At 55.9% G+C, this 15,157-nt stretch overlaps 1 protein-coding gene across 1 annotated transcript in view; it reads left to right on the top strand.

The window, feature by feature from the left end:
* Positions 1-773: 773 nt before the first annotated feature.
* The window catches only part of NPHP4 (nephrocystin 4), a 20,513-nt gene continuing 6,129 nt past the window's right edge, over positions 774-15,157 (top strand). Inside the window, exons 1-17 of the mRNA XM_042883429.1 lie at positions 774-843; positions 1,225-1,411; positions 1,927-2,064; positions 3,434-3,606; positions 3,679-3,743; positions 4,382-4,537; positions 5,410-5,546; positions 5,896-6,044; positions 6,123-6,237; positions 7,694-7,876; positions 7,976-8,102; positions 10,120-10,166; positions 10,947-11,203; positions 11,295-11,480; positions 12,057-12,244; positions 13,082-13,242; positions 13,806-14,015. Coding sequence (XP_042739363.1) covers positions 1,277-1,411; positions 1,927-2,064; positions 3,434-3,606; positions 3,679-3,743; positions 4,382-4,537; positions 5,410-5,546; positions 5,896-6,044; positions 6,123-6,237; positions 7,694-7,876; positions 7,976-8,102; positions 10,120-10,166; positions 10,947-11,203; positions 11,295-11,480; positions 12,057-12,244; positions 13,082-13,242; positions 13,806-14,015 — 2,427 coding nt within the window. The 5' untranslated portion in view covers positions 774-843; positions 1,225-1,276. The remainder of the gene's footprint in view (positions 844-1,224; positions 1,412-1,926; positions 2,065-3,433; positions 3,607-3,678; positions 3,744-4,381; positions 4,538-5,409; positions 5,547-5,895; positions 6,045-6,122; positions 6,238-7,693; positions 7,877-7,975; positions 8,103-10,119; positions 10,167-10,946; positions 11,204-11,294; positions 11,481-12,056; positions 12,245-13,081; positions 13,243-13,805; positions 14,016-15,157) is intronic.

The following is a 15,157-nucleotide window of genomic DNA, read 5'->3' as shown; positions in this document are numbered from 1 at the left end:
CGCGGCGGCGCGGTTCACAGCAGCGCGTTTCCAGGAGCCAGCGGCAATCTGGCTCCGCTTGCTCGAGGTGTGCGGCGCGGGGCCGTGCGGGGCGGCTCGAGGTACGGCAACGGAAGGGCAGAAAGGAGGAATTTGTAGGCGCTGCCGCCGCACGAGCGGTAACGTCCGGCGTGACCCCATCCGGCGGCCGCGCGGCAACGCGGTGCGGGGGAACGGCTCCGCACTGCGCGGACATCGCACCCCGCGCGGCGCCCTCGTGGGGGGCGTGCCCCGCCCCGCCGCCTCCTATTGGCTGCGCGGCCCGCCGCTCCGGCGACATGCAAATCGCGCCGCGCTCATTGGCTATAAAGGAGCGCGGCCCCGCCCCATCCCCCCGCCGAGCGGCTGCCGGGAGCCCGTAACGCCCGGGGTCTGCCGCTGCCCGCGACCCCCCCACCGACCCTCGTCCTTCGGCCCCGCATCCCCGCCGCCCGCATCTCCTCCCCCGCCGACCCCCGCCCCGCTCACCGGCGCGGCGCTGCGGGCGGTGGGACGGAGCGGAGCGGCGCGGAGCGGAGCCGGGCGGTGCCTCCCCCGCGGGGCGGCGCGCATCGCCCCAGTAACCCGACGCCGCGCGAGGCGCGACCACCGGCGCAGGGGGAACCGCCGCCTCTCCCGGTCCCGGCCGTGCCCTGAGCCCCGCACCGCCACCGCGACCTCCGGCCGTTCCCAGCGCCGCGTGGGACCGTTTGGGGGTTGCGGGATGCGGGCGGTGCGGAGCGGCGCGGAGTGGCGCGGGGAATCCCCCCTCCCGCACGGCGGTGGTGCGGTCCGGGAAGATGGCGGCGAGACGCGGCGGGAGCGGTGAGTGCGCGGCGGGGCGGCCCGCATCGTACCGCAACGCTCCAGCTGGGCACGCTCCTCGTGCGGGGGTCGGAGATGTCAACGCATAGAAGGGCCTCTATAGGTGCCGTGCGCTCCTGCGGGTCTCTGCCCCGCGCACGCGGAGTGCGGAGCTCTCCGGTAACACCGGCACCGCCCCGGGTCAGCTCCTGTCCCCACTTTCAACCTTCGGCAGCTCTCACTGCTGGTTTGCAGGGCGCTGCTGCGGGTCCCCAGGGTGTCACCGTGCTGCGGGTGAGGGGGGGTGCAGGAATTCTGTGCAATTTGCAGAATTGGTGTCGTGCACTTGTACTGCTTCACCGCTCGGCCGTGTTTCCCCTCACTGTGTGCTTTCTCTCGCAGCTGAGCATCCCCCAGCAGAGTCCTGCAGGAGGAGGTGACCCCAGAGGGTGAGATGGCTGAGTGGGAGCGGCTGTTTGCATGGAGCCGTGCTGTCCCACCTCACACCCAGCGCAGACGCGGCGTGCCGGAGCCCTCGGTGCCTTTCCAGTGTGTCCTGAAGTGCCTCGAGGGCTCTGTTGTCACGCAGGTACGGAGCTGTAAAGCCAAAAGCATGAAGCACATCGCACTCCAGAGGCTGTGCAGGACAGTGCTGGGCTGGTTGGAAATCCCCTCCTGCTTGTGGGCCTGGGAGGGTGCAGGCATCACAGGCATGAATGCTGTGTGCCCATGCAGCCTGCTTTGCGCAGTGCCCAGCAGCCATCTCATGTCTGTCAGGAGAGCTGAGCAGAGCCCAGATTTCTGCTACATTTACTTCCTTTTGGGCTCCTAAATCTCCCAGTATCAAAGCAGAACTGTATGTAAATCCCATGTGCTTCCATCTACACATCTGAGTTAGTTTTACATGCTAACCTTCAGGGTCACCAGGCATTTTCTGCAATAGAAGGGTGATGTGTTACAAGTATTCATCAGCATCAGTGTAGAAGCCCCAGTCAGCTGTGCTCTATCCCCCAGGTGGTGACAGCCTGCCCTATCAGAGGCATTTCCCCATGCCCCTAGGTGCAGGTGAGGAGCTGCATTCCCACACCTCTCCCTCTCTTGCAGCAGTCCCCAGCTAAGCTGCAGCTTCGCCTGTCTCTCTTCGATGCCACCCACCGCCACTTCTTTGGCCACACGTGGCACAGCAGCACCCGGACCCCCCGCAACCCCCCAGGACAGCCCCCCTGTGTGCTCTTCAATGAGGTATGGCCGTTGAGGTTGGTTGGCTTCATGCTGGGCTGTTGGTTCCCTGCTTCTCCACAGTCTTGCAGCTGGGTGCATCTCCCATTATTAAATATGATGTATTCTAAAGGACAAACCCTGCAAGCTGCAGGCTGGGTGATGCGGTGCTGTGCCTCCGTGCCAGCAGCAGAGTGCACTGTTCCTTCAGACACAGATGGGCTGAGCAGCAGCTCTGCAGCAGCTCTTGTGGAGGTGCTGCTGTTGCACAAAGCCAGGCTTTTATCCACCCGGGTCCCTGCAGAACTTCCAGCCCTAAGGCAGGACCTTGCAGGGGTCCCTGGGTGTGCAGCCAGCTGCACTGCTGCTGTGCACAGCTGTGGTGAGGCTGCAGTCCCTGCAGCATCGGTTGCAGCTGAGGCTTCATCTCCTTGGTCATGATAGTGTCTAATTATAGCCTTTATTTCCACTTGAGTCAATGCGTTGTGCCAAGGATGAAGTTTAGCACAGATCAGAGCCGCGCTCTGTGATTTATTTTAATCTCTGATGGCATCTGAGGAACATTGGCATATGCATTTCATCCTGAGGTGTTTGAATCATCGCTCAGTCCATGCTTTGTGAATAGGGGTGGGGGAAACTGTGGCACAGAGAGCTGCCAAGAGAGAGGAACACAGTGCTGCTCCACGTGCTGCATGAGCCCACATGTGGGGCACTGTCCCTGCGATACAGGCGGCACTTCCCAGGCACCAGGACGTGGAAATGGAGCTCTGCATTGTGGTTCAGAGCTTCCCCAGTCTGGCACTCACCAGTTCAGCTCTGCTGGAGCACTCCTGCTGCACTGATGGAGGGCTTAGAGGAGATGGGAGTGTTATTGGAACTGCTGTTGGCTCTTAGGAGACAGCTGTAACCTCTTTCTTAACAACAGATGTGCTTTAGCAGCTCCTGTTCCTGTGGCATCAGTCTCTTGCAGCCTGGCCACCTGTCAGCAGCCAGTGGTCATTATTTCAGCATTTTGCAATAAAAGATAATCGAGTAGCGATTTATTTCTCTGGGATGATGTGCTAATGCCTCTCTCTGTTATCCCTTCCTGACAGTCCGTGACTGCAGCCAACGTTTTCTCTGGGACGCTGCGTTGCGATAATGAGGCTTTACTGGAAGGGTTGATCACACTGTAAATCCCATCCCGGGGAAGTGACCGCGTCCTGCCCTCCCTGTGCTGTGGGTTAGGGGCTCCTGCAGCCCCTGGGGACCCAGCAGGATGTGTTGGTTGGACCTGGCACTGCGCATCAGCATCCCTTCCCTTTTGCAGTGCTCACGTGCAGATATGCCCTGTCCTCAGTGAGAGCTGTGCTGTTGTTGCTCTCGGCTGCCGCACTCTTCCATCTCTCCCCAGGCCGTGTATTTCCACACCTCGCTCAGCCACCCCAGCGTCACAGCCGTGGTGGAGGTGGTGGCTGTGGCCCCTACCCCAGAAGGGCTCTCACGGAACGTGTCGTGTGGCTTCGGGCTCATCCCACTGTTTGACAGCAGGCGGGAGCCCTCGGACCTGGCTGCCAAGGGCAGAGTGTAGGTACTGCTCCCAGGGCTGCTGCGTGGGCCTTACTGGGAATCCACTGACTGCTTCCCCTTTGGTTTCAGGCTCAAGCTGTACCACGGGACACCACGTGCCTTGCTGCACCCGCTTCTCCAGGACCCTCTAGAAAGTAAGCAGCAGCACGGAGAGCACGTCGCTCCTTTCTTTGCACCCAGATGTGCGCTGGGTTTGCCTGATGGAGGCGGCAGATGTGGGCTCTGCACCCTTGCAGCCCAGGACAGACCGTGCCTTGTCCTTGGACTGTGTGCGGCTGCAGCAGAGGAGATGAGAATGTGAGCCTGGGATCTGATGCAGAAAATAGCTGTTTGTTTGAATATATGGTTATTACCTTGGCTCCTTTTGAGAAGCGATATCCCCATTGCGCTGCGGATGGAAAAGAGGAAACTGTGCTGTTTTGGTACATTTCAGGGGAAATGTGTTAGAAACGCTTTTCTAAGCAGTGTAGTGGAAAGAAAATGTCAGGGTTATGGGTTTCCATTCCAACAAGATGCGTTGGGTTTGGAAGCTGATAGCTGTGCTGTCCCAGCTGAGGAGGCTCCCAGTGAAAGTCACCTTGTGTGAGATGCTGCTGGCACAGCATGGAGCTCCCCGTGCTGGAGTGTGTGCATTGCTGGGGCTGAGATGTGCTGGAGACAGATTCTGTGCCTGCCCTGCACTGATGGGTCTTAAGGATGTGGGAAAAATGGCAGCTCTGTAGCACTGTCTCCCCATAGCTTTTGTCATTTCATCACGTTTTCTTTTGATCAGAGAATAAATACATGACTATAATGGAGAACAGCCACCTGCAGTACAGCCTGAAGCTCCACCTGCCTCTGGAGAAGGTATTTCATCTCCTTCCTGAAAACCTCCTGGTGTCTGGCCTGCAGAAGATCCCTGGCCTGCTGCCTGCACATGGGGAAGCAGGTGAAGGTCCCTCTTGTCCCTTTGCCACTGCTGGAACTGTGGGGTTGTGCTGTGCTGCTCATGGCCACTTCTGCTTGTGCACCCATGCTCCGTGGCCATGAGCACAACCTCATGCTGCAGGCTTGCCTCTGTCTGGATCAGACTGCAGGTCCTGCTGCTCTCTTTCAGCTTTAGAATCTGTTCTGTGCTCAGAGTATTAGAAGCAGCTCCCAGAGCAGCAGCAGGACCTGCAGGGCTCATTCCCTCTGCTTTCCATTTGGGCAGAAATGTCATGGACTTCTCTGCAGCTCCCCCACGGCGGAGGAGCAACTCTAGCATTTGCATCCAGTGCTGCAGTGTGTCTGCATGGCTTCATTTTGCTCTCTTCTCCGTTAATTGCTTTGCTCCTGGGAAACCGGGAGGGGTAAATAATGGTTGGTTTAATTGGAGTCATTCAGAGGAGTCTTAAGAGAAGGCTGCACAGCTTGGCTCAGCTTGTCCTTGGTGGTGGTGCTCTGGGCAGCCAAGAGCTGGCAGGGCTGAGGGATGAGCTGCTCCTGCACGCAGCCCTCCGAAGCATTGCCTTGCAGATGCCAGCCTCGTTCCTGTTGATCTGACAAAGAAATGATGTGATCTGGAAATTCACAGAACAGAATGACTCTGTCATCTATTTGGCAGTGGTGAATTCTTCTGCTGAGGGCAGGCAGCAGCGCAGTGCAGTGGTCCCATCTTGTGGCTGTCAGGAGAAATCCTCTGAAATCCTGCCTGGCTTGTGCTTCTCCATCGCGTGGCGCTGTGCTGGCTGGAGATGCTCTCTATTCCATTTCTTGCCCACAAGCTGGAGCTGCTGGCTGCTCATCGCAGTGTGACCCTGTTGCTATGTGTCACTGCAGGTGACATCTTCCTCAAGCCGCGGCTCATGCGGACAGTCCCCTGCTACCTGGACCAGCTCTGCGTGCTCCTGCACCCTTCTCTGGAGAAGTTTGAGGAAGAGCTGCTGGAGCAGCTGAACAGCGACCGCTTGCTGAAGGTGATGGTGTGTAATTAAATGGGGTGAGATGAGCTGCGTGCCAATGCCCGTCCTCAGGTGGAGTGGCAGCATTCAGATGAACGGCACTGCAGCACCGGTTTTGCTTAGTGCCTGGTTTTCCTGCTATGGCAGGCGGGGATGAGCACAGAGGGGCTTTATGTGGGGTGTGCTGGGTGTGCAGACCATAGCTAGCAGAATTTGGGTGGGCCGCTCTGAAAAAGGCAGAGATGTAGCGCTTGTGCAGATGGCCCTTCCAAGTCCTGTGCTGCTGGCTGTGGGCTGAGTGGGATGAGGGCAGACGTGTGCCCTGCTGCTCTCAGTGCCCGTCCCCCATCTGCTCTGGCCATAGCAGGAGGTTGGCAGCGCGCTGTGCGTGCAGGAGCGGCGGCTGCGTGTCGCTGTGCACAACGGGCTGCGCTTCGTCCAGGCCCCGCAGGTGGCCGTGCTGCAGCCAGCAGCTGAGGCGGCCCGGAGGCAAACCACCAGCAACACGGACAGGTAAGGGATGCACAAACCGTGCCCTGCTGCCTGCAGGGTGCAGCCTTCCTCTTCCTCCTCCTCGTCTTCTCCCTGCAGCACTGCAGAGCAGGCGCTGCTGCTGCGGAGCTGCCTGCAGCTGAATGAGATGGTTGCCCATCCGGCCTTTGGGGTCTGCTTCCAGCTGGAGTACGTCGTCTGTGCTGCAGCCAAGGTAGGGCCAGGCCTGGGGGGCATGTGGGGTGGTGGGAGGACCTGGTGTTTTTTCAGCATTTTCAGCCCCTCCCGTGCCTTCCATACCCAGAAGAAGGCACTGCTGCTGGTTTCTGCAGTGGTTTACAGAGCTGCTGTGCCCCCGGGACCTCAGAAAGCAGAGGAGCTGCTTCCCCACCTCTGCTTGCTTCTTGAGTGCTGGGTTGGGCTCTCAACAGTTCCTGCGGGCAAGGAACATTGTGCAGAAGGGAAAGCACTCCCCATAAGGGAACATCCCACCAGCAGAAAACCTGAGTCCTAAGCACTGCTGTGGGGGAGAAGGGGGTTGAACTTGGGGGTAGGAGGAGGGCTGCTCCATGGGGGCGCAGCATCTCCGGGGCTCCAGCAATGCTCCCTTTGCTGCTGATGGAGGGATCCATCCTGGGCCGCCTCCTCGTGCTGGAGGAGCTGAGGCCAATATCTCACATCAGAATGTCAGAGTGCTTTCTGCAGCGCTGGGTGGAATGTGCCACAAGTGGGCTTATTAAGTCATTTTAATTATATGGTGTTAAATTTTTTCCGCTGCCTGTACGTGGATGGAGAAACACAGGCTGCAGCAGTCCTGGGGTGTTCTGGAGAACCCAGTTGGAGAACTTCAGTTTGTTTTGTTTCTTTTTTTAATTCAAAAAAAGTCTTGTCTTTAGAATTCAGCCTTTATGCTGAAGGGGGATTAACCCCTTGCGTTCTCTTTGGTTTTGCTGATTGCTGAGGTCTTTCTGGCAGCTGAAATCCGATGGTTTCTGGGTCTTGAAACCATGAAACCTGACTTTTTGCAGTGATGGGGACACGTGCAGGGCACTGGTCCCCAGCTGCCACCTCTGGGTGCTGCTCCTGTGCCTGGATTGATTGGGATCAACTGGTGTACGAGTCCCCAGTTGCTCTGCTGAGGTGGCAGTGTGAGGGTCATTGGTAACACAGTGAGTGCCTCCCATGTGCACAGCCTAATCCCAGAGCTGATTGCTGAGCCGCTCGGTGCTGTAATTAGCAGCCGGCAGGAGCTGAGCACTGATTGCCAAGGCTGGCAGCGAGCTGTGTTTGCCTCAGGTCTGCACCCCTTGGCTTAAGGAGAGGCTGCTGTGGCACTGGGGTAAGCAGAACCCTCTGGACTCTGCTCTGTATGGGTTTCCCATCGCTGGGGAGAGAAATAATGCAAAAATACACAGCTAAGTGCAGAGGGAGGGATGCAGCCCCTCAGCTGCAGGTAGATTGCTGCTGAGTGCAGCTGAGCTTTCATTGCCTGGTTGTTCTGGTGGTGGGGGGGGTGACTCCTGGTGACGTCTGCTGGTGCTGCTGTTGGGCTCAAACATCTGGAGGCAGAGATGGCTGAGGAAGGGCCGTGCTGCAGAACGGTGTTGTTGCAATTCCCCTGAGCGTGGTTGCAGGGGAGGGAGACACTTTGGCTGTATGTTCTCCTGCAGGCTGCAGCTGGCAGTGCGTTGGGCCCGGCAGCTGCCATGCACACAGTGCGCTGGGCGCTTTGGAGCCCCTTCCTGGGGGCCACCTCCTCCCCAGTGCTGCTGCCCCTGCGTGGCAGCGCCCATCCCAGCCCCGGGCAGACCCTGGTGTACAGAAACCCTGCAGACAGCGAGAGCTCCCAGCAGGTAAGGGCTGCTCTGCTGGTGCTGGGAGCAGCGCTGTTCCCAGCTGCCTGAAGGTGTGTGTGGCTTTTCTCTAACAGTCCTCCAACTTGAACCTTGCAGGTGAAGCGCATTGCGTCGGGTTCTGTCCAGTTCCACGTTTCCACTGATGCAGAACATCGTGTAACTTCGACAGACATCTCGAGTAAAGCTGGCAAGGAGCCGGAGGAGCCTCCTACGCCATCGCTGAGTGAGTGCCTTCTGTGTTGGTGGCATTTAAAATGCAGAACGTGGCAGTGCCGTCCAATGGCTTATGAATTACTGTGCGGAGGGGACTTCAGGTTGGTTTGATTTCAACCCTTCTACCTGTTCCCTTGTCACATCCACCCGTGCTGTGGAGCAGAGCCACACACAGGAATTGCACTCGTTTCCCTCTGTGTTTTACTCTGGGTCACTCTGACAGCGTTTGGGTCTCAGTGCTGAACAAAACAGCTCTTGAAGGGGCCTTGTGGCCCCACCAGCAATGTGCTGCTCCGGTGCTTATGTCTGCAATCGTAATCCTTCCAGATGGCTGAGGATGGGAGAGGTGTCACTTATAGGCTGTGAGTAATAAATAATCTCGTTGAGCTGCAGTTCCTGGAGCGTGACAGCAACGCGCGTTTAATCAGCGTGCGCCTCTAACGAGGGGGGGAGAACCAGGCTGTGTGTGTGTGTGTGTGTGTGTGTGTGTGTGTGTGTCTACATGCATATCTGTAGCACAGGGGGCAGATGGTGGGGCTCTCAGCACTGATCTGTGCGTTTTGGAGATGGAAAGGATTTCTTTGCCTTGGCTTTGAGCGGTGGCAATCTGCTCCCTTTTGTGCAGCTTCGTTGGTCGGTTCCCCCCTGCCCTGATCAGTGGGAACAAACCTGTAGGCGTGCTTTGCTCTGTGCTTCCCACCCTACAGCGTAGCACTGGGATCAAAACCAGGCTGTGCACCACACGTCCTTGTTTGTCCAGTTCGGAGCAATTTGGTGGCTCTGCTATGGGAGATGCTCCTCTCCCACCACTCCCTTGTTGTTAACGCTTTCCAATTTGGGGCTGTGCACACGGGGTTGCTCACAGCTGAACTGCCTGTTTAAGCATCGTCGTGCGAGCTGATTACCTGATTAATGGGGTGTTGTCACCACGAGATGGCAGTGGCACCGCGGCGTTGCTGCGGGATGGGAGCCCGTGGCGCATCCAGCTCCGGGCTCACTGCTCTCCAGGGCTGTTTGTTGGTTTAACGGGCTTCACAGCGGAAGTCTTTGAGGGTGAGACGGCGCTGGAGTTGGTGGGCTGTGCTGGGTGAGGCTGCCAGCAGCAGTGCTGAGAGGCGTTTTGTTCCTGGTGTTGCTCGAAGGATCTCCTGAGCGAATTCCAGCTGGTGTCAGTGCACGGAGAAATGGATGTGAATGCAGGCTGATGGTGACCCTCTGCTCCCAGGCACAGGGTGTGGGGGTGTGGGGCACCCTGCCCTCGAGGGTGGATGTGGGGGCTCAGTTGTGCATGGAGCTGATCCTGGGGTCTGACAGATGGACTGGGAATCCTCCTGCAGCACCAACAGCTCCGCGCACCTCTGCGCACCATTGCTTTAATGACAGGCAGAGCCACTGTAATGGAAAGAAAACAATATTTTAGACATAAGGGAAGTGGGGTGATTTCTGCTGAACAACGGTGAGAACAAAATAGCTGTGATTAGACGTGGTTGAGAAAGCAACCTGAAGTTGCCAGAAAACATCTGTGTTCCTCCTCTGCTGTAAAGGATTTGCTGCTTACTGGAACAGCGAGTTCATCCGTGCCAGTGAGCAGACCAGCCAAATATAAACACAGCAAAACTCATAGCGTCTGGGGGCATGAATGTACGAACAGATGAAAGTAGTGACAAGAAATAATGGAAGAGCTATGAAAACCTTAAGTATCCTAAAAACTTTCACGTCTCATTAAGCAATCCACTTAGCCAGTGCCACATGGCTTTAAGGGAAACTGCAGTACTGTCTAAAGATGGAGGAGCTGTGTTTTTACAGCAGGAAAACTCTTGCTGGCAGATTCAGATTCCCAGCAAAATAACCTCTGAGTGTGGAGATGTGCTACGTGTTCCCCTGCAGGTAGCAGTTTTGCTGGGGGGGAAGGAGCCAAGCAGGCTGCTGGGAGGTTGTGGAGTGCCTTGCAGGGCTGTGCCCATCCCTGGGCAGCAGGGCTGTGCTGGGTGCCAGCTTTGCTGAGCTTCTCCTGTGCTTCTCTGCAGGTCTGCGCTCCCCGCCGCGCCCAGCAGCCTCCACGCAGGGACCAGGGGTGAGTGCTGCACATGCAGGGCTGTCTGTGCTCTGTGCTGTCACTGTTACCTTGGGCCTTCTGTTTTCTTCCCCTGGCTGTGTGCCTTTCCCATGTGGTCGTGTTGCTGAGCCCCATGGGCAGCAGGCAGCGATGTTCCTGCATGGTGCAGTGCAGGTTGGTTGCTGACAGTGTGCCTGAAGTCCATTGGAAGCTGGTTTTCAAGGCTGCTGCGGTCACGCAATGCTTGGCACGTGCAGCTAAAATCTGAGTTAGCAGAGGGAGGAAAGTGAATTCTATGTATAATTTGCTGGACAAAATCCTCCGACTTGTTTTCACACCCCAAATGTATTTTTAAGGACTGTTCTGGGTTTTGACAACCCAGATTTGCTGGGCACTGCTGTCCCATGGTGAGTGCCAACAGCAATGTGCTGCAAGGAGAGCTATCAGGTTTTGAGATGAGCTGCAAATACTCATATCTTGTTATGGGGATCAACGTGCACAAATATTTTTGGTGAAATGAAGCGCTTCATAGGACTGCACGAAACTGTTTGATCTTTCTACTGCCTTTTCCTATTCCTCCCTTTGAAAGAGAAAGTACAGCACGGCTGCTAAAGCAAGAAGCAGAGGTGTGAACCCGCAGGCAGCCAAGCTGTGCCGCTCCTCAGCGGAGCAGGGATGCTGCTGTGCCAAATCTCAGAGCAAACAGCATCTGAGCTGCACGAACTGCTGGCGGAACCTGGGTTGTGGCGTGGCGTTTGTGCATCATTGCTGCGTTCATCACAGCCTCTTCCCTTCCAGCTGTCTCTCTCACAGCTGCTGGCCTCTCCGCAGAGCAGGGACGGGTGCACAGTGCCACGGAGCCGCAGCGCCCCAACGCCCCGGCCCTGCAGCACACAGGATGGCCGCGCCGAGCGCACTGCTGGCATCACACACCTGGAGGCTGACCTGTGTCTGGGCTCCCCACGCGCTGATGCCTCCAGCAGTGAGCACCTGCGGGCGCTGCCCTTTGTGCCAACGCAGCTGCCCGTCACGGCCATGGCGCTGCCTGCTGGGAGGTGAGGGCTGTGGGGCTGAGATTTCGGGGGGTTGGCACAGGTTGGTGCTGCTGTTACCGCTCGCTCAGCCCCGTTTCTCTGCCGCTTCCAGTGCTGCGCTCAGCCGTGCCTCGCTGGCGCTCCTGCACACCTTTGGCTTCCCAGAGATCCTCGATGACAACAAGATGCCCCTGGAGGTCACGGAGCCGCTGAACCCCGCGCATTTCAGTCCTCGGCTGGAGGAAGTGGATGCTCTGCAAAGCAATGAAATAATCCTGCAGTTCCTTGCGTTCAGTAGGTGAGGTGTGCGGGGCTTCAAGGAGCCTTTTGGGGGAGAAGCCTATTCCAAAATGAGCTGCTTTTGTGCTTGAGCAGCAGAAGCCCTTGGGCAGTGTGCTGCTTCCCAACTGCAGCCACAGAAGTAAAGCCGTGAAGAGCTCCTAAATGACACCATTGCTCTCTCAAGGCACTCTTACAACACATTCCAGTTTCTTTGTGGTGCACCTTGGCCACACAATGGTATAAAACTAGTTAGTGCAGGGTTCCCGCTTAAATGCGTGTTATGTAGAGGAGCTGAGTTTTTGGAAAGCTATCTATGAGGGCGGCTTTCTCTCTCCAAAGCATTGCTCACAGCTCTTCCATAGATGGCAAAGGTAAAATGCTACTTCTGCTTGGCTCTTCCATCAAGCATATGGCAGAAGACAGCTGGAACTGGGAGGCTTTTGGAAAGCAAAGACAAACCATATGCCCTCTGTCTTTAGAGAAGTCCAAGTACTTTTGATATTACCAATCTTCTCTTGTTCTTCTGCTTCTTTTTGGTGAGGAGCTTATGATCCAAACAAGGCTGACCAAAAGCACTTTTCTCTTGCTCCAGGGCTCCTCAGGATGCACTGGAAGGGACGTGGCCCAGGACAGTGTTCCTCACCTTCCAGTTCTACCGCTTCCCCCCGGTCAGCACGCCGCGGCTGCAGCTGGTCGATGCGGATGGCGAGAGGGCGGTTGGGTCTGCTGTGCCAGCACAAGTGCTGCTCCAGTTGAACGAGGATGGGACCCCAAACACTGGTGGGCTCTGGTCCTGGGGTGGGTAGTGTCCTCACGTGGCCCCTCCTCTTCAGGAGGGCTGTGAGAGGAGGAAGGCTGCCATGGGAGGGTTGGTTGTGCAGCTGAGGCTGGAGGTCTCGATGCTGTTTTGCATGGTCCTGCACGTAGTTCATCAAGTTGACTTGTTCTTTTTTGTGTGTATGGGCCATAGTATTGTGTTACTGTACAAGGAAAAGCCATCTGGGAGTTTTAAACAACATTTACTGGTTCAATTGGCATTTTTGTCAATCAGATTTAGGCATGCCTCCAGGCCAAGGGAACGGACTGCTATCTGCTTTCATAGCAAACCTCCATTAGTTTATGTGGCACATAATTAAAAATGTTCAAAACGTCAAAGCATGAAGTAAAACATCAATAAGCATCAGTGACATGATCCAGACATCAGGATTGCTGACTGCAGCTGGGACTGAGCATACTGAAAAAGAAGCAGAGCATTAAAGCAAAGTGCCTGGAGTAATCTCATCTGATCCTCTGAGCAAAATGCTTTGTCTTTCCCTTTGTGTCTTATTAAATTCCTGTCCCAGGAGATGCCTTCAGTGCAGCTCCTTCCCCACCTAGAGTTCTTGGTGGCAATGAGGGATCCTGTGCTGGGGTCCTTCCCAGTGTGATTGATGGGGTTAAGCTGCACTGCGTAGGAGAGGAGGGTGCTGGGGTGGACCCAGGTGCTGTCACACCATTCTGGTTCAGCAGCAGCTCCACACCTGACATCCTGGCTTTTTCTGGTCCCTATGACAGCATGCTTGCGGGCAGGCAGGGCCCAAGGGATGCAACCCTCTATTGCTGCTCTGTTTCTTGCAGAAGCCCCAGGGCTGCAGCTGAGGTATGTGGTGGACCCCACCTTCCTGAGGCCTGGGGAGCAGCGTGTCTTCGTGCGCTACCTGGCTGAGCAGAGCCTGCAGATGGACATCTGGGATGGAGACTCGCTGCTGCTGGTCGGCTCTGCTGCGGTTAAACTGAAGGTAGGGAGCCCTTCTCCCTGAGCCTTAATGACTGCTAATGATGAGGGAGAACTGCTTAGCATGCAAGAGTTTAAAGACGAGTCTGACTCTTCCCTCTGTCCTGTGCTGAGATGCTGTTAGATTACCCTTGAGTCTTCAGTAATCAAGTTTTTATCAGGCACTCTGTTTAGCGGAGGCTGATGTCAATCTGACAAGCCTGTAATCACAGGATTTGTCATCTTATCCTTGAAAGCGACGGCAGAGCATTAACTTTCTTCCCTGGAACTTCTGTGCCGTGCTAGGGCTTACTGGATAGAAAAATTAAAGCAGGCCTAGGAAATGCAGAGACATCTTTATCCAAATCTCTAAATCTCTTGGATCTGAGTCGCCCCAGTAACTAGTTACCCTAATGCCTGGCTGTTATCCTCTCGGGGAGAAGTTGCAATGAAAAAGCTCCATCTGGGCAGCCCACAAAGGAAATGCATCTGCTGAGAGTGGGAGATGGGTGTGAGTGTGATGGGGCTCCACGCTGAGGCCGAAGGCACAGCAGCATCCATCCTGCCCCATCCCTTCTTCCTCCCCAGCCCCTGCTGCGCCAGGGCCGGCCGGCTGTCAGGACGCTGCACGAGCTGGAGGTGATCACCACTGAGTACGAGCAGGATGCACCACCAGCAGCAGGCAGGGATGTGCTGTGCCCTCTGGGCGCCCGCGTGGCTGTGCGAGGCCGCCTGCACCTCTGCCTGGCCAACGTTGGTGAGTACTCCTTGGAAGCCTTCATAGCGCTGCAAAGTGTTGTAGGAAACAAAAAGCTTTCCTGAGAGATCCAGCAGGGTTTTGCCCTGCGACTGGGGAAGGCGGATGCTGGCAGAGCTCTGAGCCTGGAGGCACGGAGCGCCCTGATGCTCTGCCCAGCATCCCTGCCACCTGCAGGGTGGCCTTGAGGCCAACGGGATGCAGGCAGTGATGCACAGGTGGGTAGCAGGGATGGGACGAAGGCAGAGCCGCCTGCGTCAGGAAACAGAGCTCTCGTGAGGGTGTGATTCTTCCTGGAGTGTAGCAGGTACTTTGTTATATTTAATTCACCGTCCTATAAATGTGCAGTGACTCCAGGTTTTAAACTCTTATCTTCAGAAAAAAGATTAGCTCCATTATAAGATATCTTAAATTGTCATTTTCCTACTTTGCCTGCAAAGGGACGATAAGCTCCTGGGAAGGAGAATCTGAGATTCACAACCCAGAGAGAGGTTTAACTCCAACCTGGCAAAAGAAGGGAGAAAGGAAAAGCACTGATCCGGGACCACAGCTACCCTTTGATTTCTCTGTCCTTTCTAAAAAATTATTTGTTTTTCTTTTCTCTAAATAAATTCCAAATACCTGCAGTAGGTTTCTGAGGGCTCTTCATGCCTTGGGCTCAGGCGTGAGGTGGTGGTAGAGCAGATTTGTGAAACACAGCTCGGGTGGTTCTGCTGAAACTTCACAAAGTGTGGATGGAAACCCGAGCTGGTTCCAAAGGTCAGCATTAAATCTCTTGGATGTCCCCATTGCTTTTCAGAAGGAAACTGCTCTGTCACTTAGAGAAAAGATAGATGGAGTGCAATAGCAGTAGGATTCCAGAGGGATCGTCGTAAAACGCAGAGAGTGTTGTAAGCAATGAGATATTTGCTTCCACTTCTTTAAACTGTCTGTGAAGATCTGCAGTGGGAATAGCATTTTCCAGTAGATTTTGTGACACTAAGAGGTCTACAACAATTTTGGGGAAAAAAATGTTGGGAAGCTACTCCTGATAATTCACAGGAGGTGGCTCTGTGCTGGCTGTTGTCTTTCTGTTGGCCTGAGCCATCACCAGTGTTTGCTCTGTGTCACGGCTGGCTGTGACCTGCTGTTGCCACATGCTGCTGGTGTGCACAGCCCAGCACCCAGCACCTGATACGGGGCT

This window comes from Lagopus leucura, unplaced genomic scaffold (genome assembly GCF_019238085.1).
Source record: "Lagopus leucura isolate 7727_CA_CO unplaced genomic scaffold, USGS_WTPT01 Super-Scaffold_100037, whole genome shotgun sequence".
NCBI classification, from domain to species: Eukaryota; Metazoa; Chordata; class Aves; order Galliformes; family Phasianidae; genus Lagopus; species Lagopus leucura.
Note: the sequence above shows the minus strand (reverse complement) of the source record. Positions and strands in the feature narration are given on the sequence as shown.